At 45.0% G+C, this 18179-nt stretch overlaps 1 protein-coding gene across 7 annotated transcripts in view; it reads left to right on the top strand.

Moving 5' to 3' along the window:
- LOC143277676 (uncharacterized) overlaps window positions 1-18179 on the top strand; it is a 57362-nt gene that overhangs the window by 30304 nt on the left and 8879 nt on the right. For all 7 annotated transcript variants that reach the window (XM_076582594.1, XM_076582589.1, XM_076582593.1 and 4 more), the window contains 9 exons: window positions 625-727; window positions 2315-2462; window positions 5658-5734; window positions 6447-6554; window positions 8911-9056; window positions 11843-12116; window positions 14865-14986; window positions 16512-16718; window positions 17108-17218. In XM_076582594.1, the coding sequence (XP_076438709.1) occupies window positions 625-727; window positions 2315-2462; window positions 5658-5734; window positions 6447-6554; window positions 8911-9056; window positions 11843-12116; window positions 14865-14986; window positions 16512-16718; window positions 17108-17218 (1296 nt within the window). The remainder of the gene's footprint in view (window positions 1-624; window positions 728-2314; window positions 2463-5657; window positions 5735-6446; window positions 6555-8910; window positions 9057-11842; window positions 12117-14864; window positions 14987-16511; window positions 16719-17107; window positions 17219-18179) is intronic.

The following is an 18179-nucleotide window of genomic DNA, read 5'->3' as shown; positions in this document are numbered from 1 at the left end:
GTGTGTGTCTGTTTGTGTTAGTATGTTGGTGAGTGTGTTTGTGTGTGTGTGTGTGCATGTTTGTGTGGTGTGTATTTGGGTGTTGGTGTGTGATTGTGTGTGTTTCACTGTTGTCATCAATGGTACATTTTTCTTTTTTTTTAAAGGGGGAGTGGGCAATAGTGTGTATGTTGTGTGTGTGTGTGTGTGTATGTGTATAGCAAGTGTGTGTGTAAATGAACATGTGTGTGTGTGTGTGTGTGTGTGTGTGTGATCACTTATGCGTGTCTGAATCTGTAATGATGCATGTTTGTGTGAATGTATTTATCTTTGTGTGTATGTGTGTGTGTTTGTTTATTCATGTGTGTATGTGTGTGTGTGTATGTGTGTGTGTGTTTGTGTGTGTGTGTGTGTGTGTGTGTGTGTGTGTGTGTGTGTGTGTGTGTTTGTTTGTGTGTGTGTGTGTGTGTGTGTGTGTGTGTGTGTGTGTGTTTGTGTGTGTGTGTGTGTGTGTGTGTGTGTGTGTGTGTGTGTGTGTGTGTGTGTGTGTGTGTGAGAGATTAATCTTATGAAGGTGAGACAAGAAAGGTGCCTTTTGTACTGTGCCTGTTGAAAACAAAACCAAAAAAAGTGCTGTGTGTGCAGTGCCTGTTGTGCTGAAGTGCTGTGCGGAGGTGATAGAACGCTACGGCATTGTGGACGGCATTTACCGCCTGTCAGGGGTCACATCGAATATTCAGAAACTGAGGTCAGTTTTGCATGCAGACCTGTCACAGCTTGTGAGCAAGTCGCAGCTTGAGAGAGAGAGGGTTACACATGCATGTACATCTTCGTTGTTGTTATTTTTGTTGTTGTGGTGGTTTCAGTTGGTGTTTGCTGCTCTGAAGATCGTCTTTGTTGTAATATGTTCTGGTATTCGTGCCAGTGGTTGATATGCCATAAATCTGAAACAGGCAGTGACTTCTGTGTTTTCTGTAAACTGTGGTTCTGACTTCAGAAAAGCATTTGATGAATAATGAATGGTTAAAGCGTTGGACTTTCAATCTGAGGTTCCCGGGTTCGAATCTCGGTGACGGTGCCTGGTGGGTAAAGGGTGGAGATCTTTCCGATCTCCCAGGTCAACATATTATGTGCAGACCTGCTACTGCCTGAACCCCCTTCGTGTGTATATGCAAGCAGAAGATCAAATACGCACATTAAAGATCCTGTAATCCATGTCAGGGTTCGGTGGGTTATGGAAACAAGTACATACCCAGCATGCACACCCCCGAAAGCGGAGTATGGCTGCCTACATGGCGGGGTAGAAAAAAAAACACGGTCATACACGTAAAAGCCCACTCGTGTATATACAAGTGAACATGGGAGTTGCAGCCCACGAACAAAGAAGAAGAAGAAGAAGAAGAACAGGAGCAACAAACATGAAGGGTTTTCTTACAAAACCACAGCCTTAGATGCGACGGTTTTTGCCAGCTGTGTAACTGTCATTGCGATTTCAGAAAGGCATTTGATGGGTGATATGATAGCCGCAGATGGAGGCACTGTGGCAGAATGGGTCGGGTGTGACTTCTGATCCAAGTCTTCACCAGTGCTCAGGGTTGGAGGCCCTGTTTTGGCATGGCGTTGTGTTCCTAGAGAAAGGCCCTCTACTCCGATTTTCCTCACTCCACCCAGGTTGTTCAGGGGTACCTCCTCCTTCTTCTTCTTCTTCGTTTGTGGGCTGCAACTCCCATCATGTTCACTCGTAGATACACGAGTGGGCTTTTAACGTGTATGACTGTTTTTACCCCAACATGTAGGCAGCCATACTCCGTTTTTGGGGGTGTGCATACAAGTGAACCTGGGAGCTGCAACCCACGAATGTAAGAACCATTCATTTTGTGTCGTACTGTACCATGTCAAACTGATGCAAACTAGGCCTATCGGTTTGGCCAAATTTCGCACGGCTAACAGTGAAAAGATGCCCAGCCCTGTCCGATCTGTTCTTAGCCAATCAAACGCCTCTAAAAGCAACAAGCACTGGATCATTCCTTTGGCTAAGGCTGTCGATGCCATCTTGTCAGGTTTATGTTCTGAATCGTCTTAAACTTTCTTTTTGGCTACTTAGAATGTTCTTTTGGTCATTTTTTTTTTTTAGCTTTATGAAGCTTGATATTATTATCTTTGTACCTTCTCTGTACTTTATTCGCCTCTGCCACCTCGAATCGACCATTTTTTCTGACTCTCAGTCGCTCTTGTCTGTTCTGTCTCTTTTGGGGCCTCGGATATTTCGCTGGGTGCTTAGCGCGGTTACCATGCCTTGTTAGGAACCATTCGATCACCACGCATCCGTTTTCAGAGTGGCGTTTGACGAGGACGAGGCGCCGGACCTGACGGAGTCGGTTCCCCTGCTGCAGGACATCCACAGCATCAGCTCCCTGCTGAAGATGTACTTTCGGGAGCTTCCCAACCCGCTGCTCACCTACCAGCTCTACCAGCAGTTTGCTGTGAGTGCGCCACCCTCACCTTTCATCATGCATGTGTGTGTGGAGGGGGTGGGACCATCTTTATCTTTATCCTTATCGTCATCGTCATCATCATCATCGTCGTCCTCTTCATTATCATCTTTATCTTCATCCTTGTCCTCTTCATTGTTGTTGTCGTATTGCTGTTGTCGTCATTTTCATCCTGATCTGCGTCATCATCATCCTTGTCGTCATCCTCTTCCTTGTCTCATCATCCTTATCACTGTCTTCATCATCGGGTTAACTCTTTCCATACGAACGGCGAAAGAGACGATGTTAACAGCGTTTCACCCCAATTACCACCATCAAAATATTGCAAGCGGAAGGCTCTTATACTGAAGAGGTGAATGTTGACAAAGAATACCACAATTGTGACGACGGAAGCTAAAGGTTGGGTCATTCAGACACCCACTGGACATCCGAGGGGTCTGTGTAGAGAAGAGAGGACTGGCCGTACTGAGTGAGTTAAAAGATGTTTTTAGAGCCCGTAACTGTAGAGCTTTATGTGCTTTGCAGTTATGCAAAGAAGAGGTGGCTGCTTTTTTTTTTGCTTTTTTTAAATATTTTTAAAATAGAGATGCATGTAAAAATAAAATGACATAAAAATAAAGCAGTGCTCAGTATATCTGAAGCACAGGAGCATCATGCGCTCACAATTCCATCCATAAACACCTACATACACACACACACACACACACACACACACACACACACACACAGAGAACTGAGTCACGTGGATGTTGCTCAGCAGAGTGTGTACATGTTGTACATTGTACAGATTGCCCAAACTGGCACTTTATTGACCCTCACTTCTTCTTCTTCTTCGTTCGTGGGCTGCAACTATGTTCACTCATATGTACACGAGCGGGCTTTTACGTGTGACTGTTTTTACCCTGCCACGTAGGCAGCCGTACTCGGTTTTCAGGGGTGTGCATGCTGGGTATGTTCTTGTTTCCATAACCCACCGAACGCTGATATGAATTACAGGATTTTCAACATGTGTATTTGATCTGCTTGCATATACACATGAACGGGGTTCAGTCACTAGCAGGTCTGCACATATGTTGACATGGGAGATCAGAAATATCTCCACCCTTCACCCACCAGGCGCCGTTACCGAGATTCAAACCCAGGATCCTCAGATTAAAAGTCCAACGCTTTAACCACTCGGCTGTTGCACCAGTCAAGTTACCCTCACAATCGCCTCGCTTCTGAGCATTGTTGAATTATCCAGTTCCACCATTATTTCATGTAACACAAGGGAGGTAATGCACTAAGGGAGGCTACTAACCACAGCTACTTTCAGTTTCTCCTCTTGGGTGGGGCTGGGGGGGTAGTATTTTGCACAGGATAGGAGTTAGACCCCCTGGTGGAGTCTGCACCACTGGGTCATGCATTGGTAAGCATGTTGGATGAAATGTGATTTTAGGAAAATGAATTCCTGTTTCCTACTTTGATATATATCCTAAAATCTTGGACCTGTGTGAACAAGAAGTTTCATGCATTTCAAAATGCAACATCAATGACATGTAGCTTGCAACCCATCCTTCCTACCTATCAAGAGGTAGGCTTTAAAAAAAAATGACAGGAAATGGCCCGTATCAAGAATATGATTTGACACTTGTCAACTGAAATTACCATTTTTGTTTTGTATTTGTATTTCTCTCTTTTGTCACAACAGATTTCTCAGTGTGAAATTCATGCTGCTCTCCCCAGGGAGAACGTGGCGCTACACTGAGAGCGCCACCCTTTTTTTTTTTTCATGCGTGCAGTGTTATTTGTTTTTCCTACAGAAGTGGATTTTTCTACAGAATTTTGCCAGGAACAACCCTTTTGTTGCCGTGGGTTCTTTTATGTGCGCTAAGTTCATGCTGCACACTGGACCTTGGTTTGGTTTATCGTCTCATCCGAATGATTAGCATTCAGACCACCACTCAAGGTCTAGTGGAGGGGGAGAAAATATTGGAGACTGAGCCGTGATTCAAACCAGCGCGCTCAGATTCTCTTGCTTCCTAGGCGGACGTGTTACCTCTAAGCCATCACTCCACCTGTGTGTTTACCATTGTATGGTGGTGGGGGGGGAAGGGCGGGGCCTGTGAACAGAAAGAGTGGCGGCTCTGTGATTGGCACAGACTGAATGAAGGAGTCATTGCAGATGATTTTGTGGACCTGGCAAGATGGCTGCGCAGTAGTGTTAGTGACTGAATCTGTATCGAAGCTAAGTATGACAACCCTTTAAAAATGGATTCGAAAACACCAAAGGGCAGGTCATAGCTTTTACTGTTCGCTAGATTTACTGTTGGTAAAATCGCTTCAAATGTGCACAAAGATTGCTGGGGCCATGAATTTGGCACATTAAAAGATAGGAAATTTGCAACAGTATCAGTATCAGTATCAATAGCTCAAGGAGGCGTCACTGCGTTCGGTCAAATCCATATACGCTACACCACATCTGCCAAGCAGATGCCGGCTGACCAGCAGCGTTACCCAACGCACTTAGTCAGGCCTTGAGAAAAAAAAAAAAAAAAAAAAAAAAAAAAAAAAAAAACATTAAAAAAAAAATTTTTTTTACAACAACAACGACAACAACGACAAAACCCTTCCAGTGCAGGCTTAGTAGGTGGTGTCATAAATACGTTAGATCAGAACAGGCACTACTGAAAACCACTGAAGTGACTCAGCAGCAGTGCAGGGTCTCCTCGGGTGTGTGGCCTCCTGGCGACCTAACATTTATGGTTCCTGTGGACTGCCGGAAAAGGGACTATGACAGACGAACATGGGTGTGGTCATGTACGGAGGACTCGGAGTGAGCGGCATGGGAGTTATGCCTTTGAAACGGTCATCACTCATCACTCATTCCCTCGACCGCTGGGGTCGTTGGGGGGATATGAGGAAGATGTCATAGCTCGCCACGCCGTTCTGTTGGCAGCTGTCATGAGGAGATCCGGCATCGTCATTTTGGTCCATTCCTTGACGTTGTCAGACCAGCTCTTTCTCTGCCGCCCCCGTCTGCGCCCTCCCTCTACAGTCCCTTGCAGGATGGTTTTGGAGAGGGTGTTTTGTCGAATGACGTGATGTTATGTCGAATGACGGTGCAGATGAAAAAAAAAACTTCCTGTGCAACTGAGTGCGAGTACAACAGCTGACCTGACTCCTGCTGTCTTGTTCTTGTCGCAGGAAGCGGTCAGCGACGAAGACAACAGACTGCTGCGTATCTATGACGTGGTACAGCAGTTACCTCCCCCACATTACAGGTAAGCTGTTGTTGTGTCCCCTCTGCCTGTAGCGATTTGATTTGAAGGTTTAATTACACATACTTAACCGTGACCCACTAGTGCCGATAACCTCCCAGAAGTAGGTAACCTCCCCTTTGCCCCCCTGACTAGCGCCCTCTTTTTCCGGCAGCCATCATGACTCCTGTTCCTGTGCTCTTCATACGGCTAAGTGTTTTTTTTACCTATTTTCTGTCTGTTTGTCGATTCTCTTTGATTTGAAGGTTTTAAACTCTCAGAGGTTTTTAAACTTGAGTGGAAAGCTTGAAGCGGTGACTGGTTTGAATTGTGTTTTTTGGTTGTTGTTTTTTTTTACCCTTGACTTGAAGTAGATGCAAGTGTGGCGATAGCCTCGAGATGGCCTTAGTGGTTGGCAAGGCTCTAAGCACCATAGATTGATTTGATTTGATTCTTATATGTGTGTGTGTGTGTGTGTGTGTGCGCATGTGTGCAAGTGTGTGTGTGTGTTGTGTGCGTGTGTGTTGTGTGTGTGTGTGTTGTGTTTTGTGTGTGCGTGTGTGTGTGAGTGGTGTGCGTGTGTGTGTGTTGTGCGTGTGTTGTGTGTGTGTGTGCGTGTGTTGTGTGTGTGTGTGTGCGCATGTGTGTGTGTGTGTGCGTGTGTTGTGTGTTGTGTGTGTGTGTGCGTGTGTGCGTGTTGTGTGTGTGTGTGTTGTGTGTGTGTGTGTGTGTGCAGGACCCTGGAGTACCTGATGCATCACCTGGGTCGTGTGGCGGCTCAGTCCAGTCAGACGGGCATGCACTCCAAGAACCTGGCCATAGTCTGGGCCCCCAACCTGCTGAGGTGACTCACTGCCTGCCCCCTCCCTCTCCCCACCATCCTTCCTCCTTGTTCCTTCGAGCCTCTTCTGAGCTCAGCATCCTCCTCCTCTCCTCCTCTTCTTTCTTTTCATCCTCATCCTGCTTTTGTCCATCCTCTTATTCATCCTCTTCCTCATTCCTCCAGCCTCTTCCTCAGCGTCCTCTTCCTCCTCCTTCCTTCTTTTCATCCTTTTCACCCTTCTTTTCATCCTCCTCCTCCTCTTGTTCATCTTTCTTTTCATCCTCCTCCTCTTGTTAATATTTCTTTTCATCCTCCTCCTCCTCTTCATCTTTCTTTTCATCCTCCTCCTCTTGTTCATCCTTCTTTTCATCCTCCTCTTCCTTGTTCATCCTTCTTTTCATCCTCCTCCTCTTCATCTTTCTTTTCATCCTCCTCCTCCTCTTATTCGTCCTTCTTTTCATCCTGCTCCTCGTCCTGTTTATCCTCTTCCTCATCCTTCTTTTCATCATCATCATTATCCTCTTGTTCGTCCTTTCGTCCATCCTCCTGCTTTTCATCCTGCTCCTCCTCTTGCCAATCCTCCTTTTCACCCATGCACGTGAGAGTCATGTCCATGACCTCTGCAATCCGTCAGGAGAAGAGGGGATGTGGGGATGGGGGCGTGTGTGTGTGTGTATGTTGGAGGGGGGTGGGTGTGGGTTGTCGGGGGGGGCAAGGGGGGGTGGGGGTGGGCCTTCTTCTTCCGAGTTCGCAGGCTGGAACTCTCATCTTCCCTTGTATGTTCATGAGTGGGCTTTTACATGTATGACCATCCTTACCCCGCCATGAAGGCAGCCATACTCTGCTTTCAGGGGTGTGCATGCTGGGTATGTTCTTGTTTCCATAACCAAACCAAATGCTGACATGGATCACAGGATCTTTAACGTGTGTATTTGATCTGCTTGAACAGGGTTCAGGCACTAAGCAGGTCTGCACATATGTTGACCTGGGAGATCAGAAAAATCTCCACACCTTTTACCCACCAGGCACCGTCACCGAGATTCAAACCCGGGACCCTCGGATTGAAAGTCCAGCGCTTTAACCACTCAGCTATTGAGCCTGTCGGGGGGCTCGGGGCAGGGCCGGGGCCAAACCAGAATGAACTCTGTGACTGACGCTGACAAGGACAGCACACCTCTTGTTTTTTTTTGGTTTTTTTGTTGGTTTTTTTGCTGCCCCATCATCTGCACCATTTCAGTGGCATTCCCCCATACACGGCCACACCTGGGTTCATCTGTCACATTTACAGCATCGGCAGTCCGCAGGGAACCATTGATGTTAGGTCTCCAGGAGGCCACACACCAGAGGAGACCCTGCACTGCTGCTGAGTCACTTCGGTGGTGTTCAGTGTTGCCTGTTCTGATTCAACGTACTTAGGACACCACCTACTAAGCCCCCTACTAACGACAATAATGGCTTGGTCGCGGAGCCAGACTGAGTGAGCGTCCCTCCCAATGTGGAGACCGCCACCACGTCCCTCAGACAGCAGCCCCCCATGAATCTGCCAACACTGAAGACACTGACAGGACTCACCCTAAGCACAGAAGTGGAGGGGTATCGAAACACCTCTTGTTTTTTACCTTTATCCTGTCACCTGGAGCAAATTTTCCCTACCAGATTCACCATGCTGAAACAAAAAAATCTGGGCTCAGGGCATGTTAACAGTACAAATCAGCTTTCATGAATGTTAAGATCGGTATAGAATCATGGTGTGGCCTCTGTGTGTGTGTGTGTGTGTGTGTGTGTGTGTGTGTGTGTTCAAATCTGCTTTCATGAATATCTAGACAGGTGTTGGCTTGTGTTGTGGCAGGTGTGTCTGTGTCTGTGTCTGTGTGCATGTATGTGTGTGTGTGTGTGTGTGTGTGTGTGTGTGTGTGTTCAAATCTGCTTTCATGAATATCTAGACAGGTGTTGGCTTGTGTTGTGGCAGGTGTGTCTGTGTCTGTGTATGTATGTGTGCATGTCCCGGTATGTGTTCATGTGCTTGTGTGTTTGAGAGAGAGAGAGAGAGAGAGAGTGTGTGTGTGTGTGTGTGTGTGTGTTCAAATCTGCTTTCATGAATGTCTAGACAGGTGTTGGCTCATGGTGTGGCATGCGTGTGTGTGTGTGTGTGTGTGCACGCTTGTGCGCGCGTGTGTGTATGTGTGTGTACGCTTGTGTGTGTGTGTGTGTGTGTGTGTGTATGTGCGCGCGTGCTTGTGTGTGTGCGCGCGCTTGAGGAGTTAAGACTCGGAGTACATTTTTGCGACTCAGAGAGTGCATTATGAAGACCCCACAATCATTATTACTAAACCCTGTTGGTGCCCCACACCCTCCCCCACCACCCTTCCCCTCACAGGTCGAAGGATCTGGAACACGGAGGAGGGGCGGCGGCGCTGCAGGGCGTAGGGATACAGGCCGTGGTGACGGAGTGCCTCATCTGCTACTGCGACCTCATCTTCAGCGAGTCCTCTCCCGCCGCCGACCCATCGACCCAGTCGCAGAGTAAGTGCAGCACTCGTCGGGGGGACCACGCTGTCAAGAGGGTGATATTCATCCACACACAACCACACACACACACACGGAGGCATGCACGGTATGCATGCACGCACGCACGCACACAGACACCACAGGCACACACACACATACACATACACAGACAACACACACACATACACAGACAACACACACACATACACAGACAACACACACACATACACAGACAACACACACACATACACAGACAACACACACACAACACACACACAACACACACACAACACACAGAACACACACACACAACACACAGTCACACACAACACAGACACACACATACACAGACAAGGCACACATACACAGACAACACACACACACACACACACACACACAACACACACAACACACACAGACACATATAACACAGACACACACACACACACAGACAACGCACACATACACAGACAACACACACACACAGACAACACACACACACACACTACACATACATACACAGACATCACACACACACACACACACACACACACACACACACACACACACACACACACACACACACACACAGAACACACACACACACAACACACACACAACACAGACACACACACATACACAGACAACACACACACACACACACACACTACACACACACACACACACACACACACACACACACAACACACACACATCCAGTCATACACAGGCATCCACACACAGAGTTTGCACATGTATGTTTTTTTCTTTTCTTTTTTTTTTTCTGTCAAGGCCTCACAAAGCATGTTGGGTTACGCTGCTGGTCAGGCATCTGCCTAGCAGATGTGGTGTAGCGTATATGGATTTGACCGAACGCAGTGACGCCTCCTTGAGCTACTGATACTGATACTGTTGCAAATTTCCTATCTTTTAATGTGCCAAATTCATGGCCCCAGCAAACTTTGTACACATTTGAAGCGATTTTACCAACAGTAAATGTAGCGAACAGTAAAAGCTACGACCTGCTTTTTGGTGTTTTCGAATCCATTTTTAAAGGGTTGCTGTACTTAGCTTTGATACAGATTCAGTCACTAACAGTACTGCGCAGCCATCTTGCCAGGTCCACAAAATCATCTGCAATGACTGGCGTACCTGATGCATCACCTGGCGCTGATTGCACAACATGTTAACTCATTCTTCCCCACAGCTGCATGTCAGCTACAACTCCCTTGGACCAGTACTACAGGTGACAACTGCAGAAAAAGAAAACAAAAATTAGAGTGGTCCACTACAATGGCAGAAATCGATGGAGAATCTTTGATTTAATCAGTCAAGTAAAGCTTCCAGAATCCATAAATGGTTCAATATAGAACACCAACTGTACCAAGCAACTTGTACCTGGTGTAGAATGAGTTAAACATATATGATGGTAAAGTCAGTATAAAAACTACCAAGCTATCAAACAACACTTCGAAAGTTAAGTAAATACGGCATAAGAACATCAAATTACCACAGTAAAGGTTAAGTAATTAAGTCAAATTACAACCGTAAAATTAACATTATGGCAGTAAACTAACAATACCCGAGTGCTTAAAGCATTAGACTTTCAATCTGAAGGTCCTGTGTTTGAATCTCGGTTATAGGACCTGGTAGGTAAAAGGGTGGAGATATTTCCAATCTCCCAGGTCAACATATGTGCAGACCTGCTTAGTGCCTGAACCCCCTTCATGTGTATACGCACACAGAAGATCAAATACACACATTTAAGATCCTGTAATCCATGTCAGCTTATGGTGGGTTATGGGAACAAGAGCATACCCAGCATGCACCCCTCTCCACACACCCCACACCCCAAAAAACAAGAGTATGGCTGCCAACATTAATAAACAAACAAAACGGTCATGCACGTAAAAATGTTAATGTCTGTATATTCGTGCATGACTTCTTCTTCTTCTCCTTCATTCGTGGGCTGCAACTCTCATGTTCACCCGTATGTAGACGAGTGGGCTTTTACCGTTTTTACCCAGCCATGACAGCTGCCGGTCGGCTGTACCCAGGTAGACAGCCTGTTGTGCAGATGACTCCGTGTTTGTAAAGGTAAAGCGCTCAGAGCTTGGTCTTCGACGGAGGACAGGCGCTGACTATATAAGTATCCATATCATCATCATCATCATCATCATCACATCACAGTGTGGAGTGATGGCCTAGAGGTAACGCATCCACTTAGGAAGTGAGAAAATCTGAGCGCACTGGTTAGAATCCTGGCACAGTCGCCAGTATTTTCTCCCCCTCCACTAGACCTCGAGTGGTGGTCTGGATGCTGGTCATTCAGATGAGATGATAAACCGAGGTCCCGTGTGCAGCATGCACTTAGCGCACATAAAAGAACCCATGGCAAAAAAAGCGTTGTCCCCGGCAACATTCTGTAGAAAAATCCACTTCCATAGGAAAACATTTAAAAAAACAACAACAACAAAACTGCATGCAGGAAAAAATACAGCAAAAAAAACCAAACCAAACCGGGTGGTGCTGTCAGTGTAGCAACGTGCTCTCCCTTGATCGAGCAGCCTGAATTTCAGACAGAGAGATCCGTTGTGACAAAGAAAGTAATACAATACAATACAATACAGTACAATACAATATGATACAATACAATACAATATGATAAAATACAATACAATATGATACAATACAATATGATACAATACAATACAACTTGAGAGACAGTGCTAACAATACAATACAAGTTGAGTAACAGTGCTGTTGTTGTTGTTGCCACACACACACACACACACACACAGAGACAGGCGGGTCGGAGAAGCGCAGGCCGAGGCCCAGGTCAGTGGCGGTGGCCAGTCCCAGCCGCCTGCTGCTCTCCCTGGAGGAGGCCCGGGAGCGAGCCTTCACCACCACCAGCATCCTCCCTGCCCCTGCTGCCACCGCTGCCACCCCGCCACCCCTCCACCACCCTCACCCCCACCCCCACCACCCCCAGCGCTTCATCCACGTGGGGGAGGGGCCGCCCTCCCAGCCCCCTCCTGCTTTCCACACCGTCATCGATCTGCCCGCACAGAGGTGTTGTGCTGTGCTGTGTTGTGATTTATTGTGTTGTGTGTTGTGTTGTGCTGTGCTGTGCTGTGCTGTGCTGTGTTGTGATTTATTGTTTTGTGTTGTGTTTTGTTGTGCTGTGCTGTGCTGTGTTGTGTTGTGTGTTGTGTTTTGTTGTGCTGTGCTGTGTTGTGATTTGTTGTGTTGTGTTTTGTGTTGTGTTGTGCTGTGCTGTGCTGTGTTGTGATTTGTTGGGTTGTGTTTTGTGTTGTGTTGTGTTGTGCTGTGCTGTGCTGTGATTTATTGTGTTGTGTTTTGTGTTGTGTTTTGTTGTATTGCATTGTATTGTATGGTATCATGTTGTATCGTGTTGTATTGCATTGTATTGTATTGCGTTGTGTTATGGTGCATTGTCTTGTGATATGTTGTATTTGTTTTGTGTTGTATTCCATTGTGTTATTTTGTTCTGATGTATGGTATGGTATTATGTTGTATCATATTGCACCGTATTGTATTGTGTTGTGTTATGTTGTATTGTCTTGTGTTATGTTGTATTGTTTTGTGTTGTATTCCATTGTGTTATTTTGTTGTGTTGTATGGCAGTGTATTGTATGGTATCATGTTGTATTGCATTGTATTGTATTGCGTTGTGTTATGATGCATTGTCTTGTGATATGTTGTATTGTTTTGTGTTGTATTCCATTGTGTTATTTTGTTCTGATGTATTGCATTGTATTGTATGGTATCATGTTGTATCATGTTGTATCATATTGCATTGTATTGTATTGTGTTGTGTTATGTTGTATTGTCTTGTGTTATGTTGTACTGTTTTGTGTTGTATTCCATTGTATTATTTTGTTGTGCTGTATTGCATTGTATTGTATGGTATCTTGTTGTATCATGTTGTATTGTATTGTATTGTGTTGTGTTATGTAGCATTGTCTTGTGTTATGTGGTATTCTTTTGTGTCGTATTCCATTGTGTTATTTTGTTCTGATGTATTGTATTGTATGGTATGGTATTATGTTGTATCATATTGCACCGTATTGTGTTGTGTTATGTTATGTTGTATTGTCTTGTGTTATGTTGTATTGTCTTGTGTTATGTTGTACTGTTTTGTGTTGTTTTCCATTGTATTATTTTGTTGTGTTGTATGGCAGTGTATAGTATGGTATCATGTTCTATCATGTTGTATTGCATTGTATTGTATTGCGTTGTGTTATGTTGCATTGTCTTGTGTTATGTTGTATTGTTTTGTATTCCATTGTGTTATTTTGTTGTGTTGTATTGCATTGTATTGTATGGTATGTTGTATCATGTTGCATTGTGTTGTATTGTATTGCATTGTGTTATGTTGTATTGTTTTGTGTCGTATTCCATTGTGTTATTTTGTTGTGTTGTATGGCAGTATATTTTATGGTATCATGTTGTATCATGTTGTACTGTGTTGTATTGCATTGTATTGTATTGTGTTGTGTTATGTTGTGTGGTATTGTTTTGTGTTGTGTTGTGTTATGTTGTATTGTTTTGTATTGTATTACATTGCATTGCATTGTTTGGGTTGTATTGTTTTGTGTTATATTGCATTGCGTTATTTTGTGTTGTATTACATTGTGTTGCATTGCACTGCTTTGTGTTATATTGCATTGCGTTATTTTGTGTTGTATTACATTGTGTTGTTTTGTGTTATATTGTGTTGCATTGCACTGCTTTGTGTTGTGTTGTATTGTGTTGTTTTATGTTGTACTGTTTAGTGTTGTGTTCTGTTGCATTGTATTGTATTGTTTTGTGTCATATTGTTTTGCGTTGTGTTGTGTTATATTACTTTTTTTTCACGACTGATTTCTGTCTGCAAATGTGTTTGATTTCCTATTAAATTGGATTTTTTTTCCCTACAGAAGTTTTGCCAGGGACAACCCTTCTGTTGCCATGGGTTCTTTTACGTGTGCCAGGTGCATAGTGCATGCTACACATAGGACCTCGGTTTAAACTTTTCATATGAGTGACCACCCAGTGGTGGGATGGGGGGAGGGAAGGAGGCATTTGTGGTGGGGGAGGTGGTGTTTGGGAGAGGGAGTGTGTTGGGGGAAGGGGGTGTGTGTGGGGGGGGTGGATATGGTGCCAGAGATCTTGGTTTATCCTCACATCTGAATGACTTAAACGTTCAGTTTGATGTTCCATATCAAACTTGGGAGAAAAGGGTTAGACCAGGATTCGAACCCAGACCCTCAAGGACACTGCATTGACAGATTAGTGTCTTAACCATTCTGCCACCTAGAGAGAGAATGTGTGTACTGTCTGTCTGATTACCTTGTTCCCAGTGTGTGTGTGTGAAGATGTGTGTGCGATTATGTATGTGTGTGTGTGTGTGAATGTGTGTGTGTGTGTGAAAATGAGTGTATGAATGTGTGTGTGTGTGTGTGTGAATGTGTGTGTGAATGTGTGTGTGTGTGTGTCTGCATGTTTGTCTGTGTGAAGATGTGTGTATGAATGTGTGTGCATGTAAATATGTTTGTGTGAGTGAATATGTGTGTGTGCTTGAATATGCATGTGCATGCGTGAATATGTGTTTGTAAATATGTATGTGTGTGTGTGAATATGTGTGTATGTGTGTGTGAATATGTGTGTGTGAGTGTGAATATATGTGTGTGTGAATATATGTGTGTGTGTATGTGTGTGTGTGTGAATATGTGTGTGTGTGTATGTGTGTGTGTGTGTGAATATGAATGAATATTTATGTGTGTGAATACATATGTGTGTGTGTGTGTGTGTCAGGAAGAAGAACCAGAAGGAGGGCGGCAAGGGAAAGAAGTCACCCAGCACGGGCTGGAAGTCCATCTTCTCCAAGCCGCGCGCTGCCAGCATGCGCAGCAAGCCCCGCAAAGGCAGCGTCCAAGGTGAGGAGCGTCCTGCCCCTTTAGCCTCCACTTTTCACCCCCTCTCACTTGCTATCACTTTCTTTTAGGGCAGCCGTATTCCATACGCTGAGGGGAGAAAAAAAGCTGTGTTCTGTTCTTCGGCCTCCACTTTTAACCTCCTGTCACTTGATGTTGCATTTTTTTTTTAGGGCAGCCGTATTCCATGCGCTGAGGGGAGAAAAAAAGCTGTGTTCTGTTCTTCGGCCTCCACTTTTCACCCCCTCTCACTTGCTATCACTTTCTTTTAGGGCAGCCGTATTCCATATGCTGAGGGGAGAAAAAAAGCTGCGTTCTGTTCTTCGGCCTCCACTTTTAACCCCCTGTCACTTCCTGTTACGGGTTGTTTTTTTTTAGGGCAGCCGTATTCCATATGCTGAGGGGAGAAAAAAGCTGCGTTCTGCCCTTCGGCCTCCACTTTTCACCCCCTGTCACTTGCTGTTACGTTTTTTTTTAGGGCAGCTGTATTCCATGCGCTGAGGGGAGAAAAAAAGCTGCGTTCTGCCCTTCAGCCTTCACTTTTCACCCCGTGACTTGCTATCACTTTTTTGTGAGGGCAGCCATATTCCATTCACTTAGGGGAGAAAAAAGCAGTCCTGTCCTTCATTCAGCCTCCATTTTTCAATCCCTGTCACTTGTTGTCATTTTTTTTTGTGAGGGCAGCTGTATTCCATACGCTGAGGGAGAAAAAAGCTGTGTCCTACACGTCAGCCTCCACTTTTCACCCCCTGTCACTTGCTGTCAATTTTTTTTTTTTTTTTAGGGCAGCCATATTCCATATGCTGAGGGGAGAAAACAGCTGTGTCAGTACTGTGTACACTAGAACCATTGCAGCCATTTTCTAAAGGACCGGATTCCATTCTCAGGAGAAGAAAAACAAGTTTGCGAGTTTTAAAAGGGAAGGAAATCACTTTTATGAACCTTTCATGTGCATGTTGACATCAGTCTGGTTATCTCCCCTTTTTCAATAGGCACAAACGTTGGATGAAATACCTCTGTTAATTCTTTTACCACCACAGGCGACTGTTGTCAACCAGACAGTTCATCGTCATAGGCAGCTTTAGTCAACATCAAGGGGCCATGCTGAAAGGACCGTTTTTCACATTGTAACAAAGCTTGACAGCTGCAGCCATTTACCCACGCAACAGAACAATGACTTAACCTTCACCCCCTGACTGAGTTTGAAGTGAACAAGTCCATTGTATTGTTTTTGACGTGAACCAAACTGCGTGACTGAGAGCATTGGGTCTAAAATGTTTGGCAGCGGGGAGTGTTTTTCACACAGAAACTTAGGTGGTGAAAGAGTTAATCTGACGGAGATAGGCGTCGGAGAAGGTTCCAAGAACTGCATGAATTTTAACAAAATGACACATTTTGACCACCTTACTGCTGAACCGTGGTGAAATGAGATCAGTGTGATTTCACTTTAACCCCTTAGTGATCAAACCCTGGTGAAAGGGGATCAGTTTTCATTGTGATAATAATTATTAATCATCATTGTCATCAGAAGAGGAGAGGAGCATGCCATCACTCCCGCTGCAGGCTCTGACAGACGTCACCAATGATGACGACTCGCATCTGTGGAAGAGACGACTCCGCAGCGCCAAATCTGCCGAGTCGCTGGTGTCTCCCACTTCCTCAGCAGGAAGTATCGGAGAACAGGGCTTTTCTTCCGCCATCATCACCCACAGTGACAGCTTTAGAAGGGGGAAAGGTAGGGGGGGAGGGTGTTGGGGGTGTGGGGGAGATTAGCATTGTGGTGTGTGTGGGTGTGTCTGGATGTGGGGTGGTTGGTGGGGTGAGGTGAGTGTGTGTTGTGGGTATGCATGTGTGTGTGTGTGTGTGTGTTGTTTTGTTTAGGGGTGGAAGGTGGTTGTGTGTGTGGTGTGTATGTTGTATGTTGTGTGTGTGCGTGCATTGTGTGTGTGTGTGTGTGGTGGTGGGGTGAAGGATGTGCATGCATGCACACATGTATTCATGTGTGTGTGTGTGCATGCATTTGTGCGTGTGTTTGTTGGATGTGTTTGGTGTATTCAAGGATGTGTGTGTGTTCTATGTCTGGGTTTGTGTGTATGTAAAGATGTGTGTGTATGTGTGTGGCAGGCCACAAGAGGTCGCTGTCATCAGATGGGTCCAGCCTCCGTCGTGCCCCCTCCGCAGACCTGGATGTAGTGACCTCCCCTGGTCTCCATAGCACCACACAGAACCTAACAGGTATTGTGGTGTTGTGTGGTTTGGTGTGTTATATCCTGGGGGAGGATGGAGGGTTGGGTGGGTGCAGTTATTGGGTATGTGTGTGTGTGTGTGTTTGTATGTGAGCGGACAAGTTTTTGTGTAGCAGGAAGTGAATTCTCCGCTTTTATTTTGTTTCAGTCAGAATGACATGTGGTTTTCTTACCTTGTCAGCATTAGTTCTTTTTAATCGAGTGATTGTGATGCGTTTTTTAATGAATGGTCATGTTCTAAAAGCAGTTGCGCTTGATATGTTTTGTTACACATTGAGTGTTGGTACTCAGACCAAAAGACAAATTTCTGTGGTTTTTCAGACAGAAAGTTGAATCTTTTTCTTTCATCTGAGATCTCATCTGAGGAACCTTACCTTGCTTTACCTCACCCCACCTCACCTTACCTTACCTTAGTTAAAAATAATGATAGGTAGTGTAAAATCAAAGGTACCTTAAGATGAAGATAAAACCTTAAGGTACCTTTGATTTTACACAACCTATTATTACTTTTAATTTTTTTTTTTAAAAGGTCTAGCAGCCACCTTTTTTTTTTCATCTGTGTTACCTTACCTTACTTTACCTTGCCTTCTCTCAATTCTTATCTTTTCTTACATCTTATCTTACCATAGCTTACCTTACCTTCTTGTACCGTACTGTACCTTACCTTTCGTTGAATACCTTAGTTAAAATCTTCTTCTTCTTCTGTGTTCGTGGGCTGCAACTCCCACGTTCTCTCGAAAGTACACGAGGGGGCTTTTACATGTATGAACATTTTCACCCTGCCTTGTAGGCAGTCATACTTCGTTTTCGGGGGTGTGCATACTGGGTATGTTCTTGTTTCCGTAACCCACCGAACGCTGACATGGATTACAGGATCTTTAACTTGTGTATTTGATCATCTGCTTGCCGTATACACATAAAGGGAGGATCAGGCACAAGCAGGTATGTTG

Source organism: Babylonia areolata, chromosome 34, assembly GCF_041734735.1.
Source record: "Babylonia areolata isolate BAREFJ2019XMU chromosome 34, ASM4173473v1, whole genome shotgun sequence".
In the NCBI taxonomy this organism is placed as follows: domain Eukaryota; kingdom Metazoa; phylum Mollusca; class Gastropoda; order Neogastropoda; family Buccinidae; genus Babylonia; species Babylonia areolata.
Note: the sequence above shows the minus strand (reverse complement) of the source record. Positions and strands in the feature narration are given on the sequence as shown.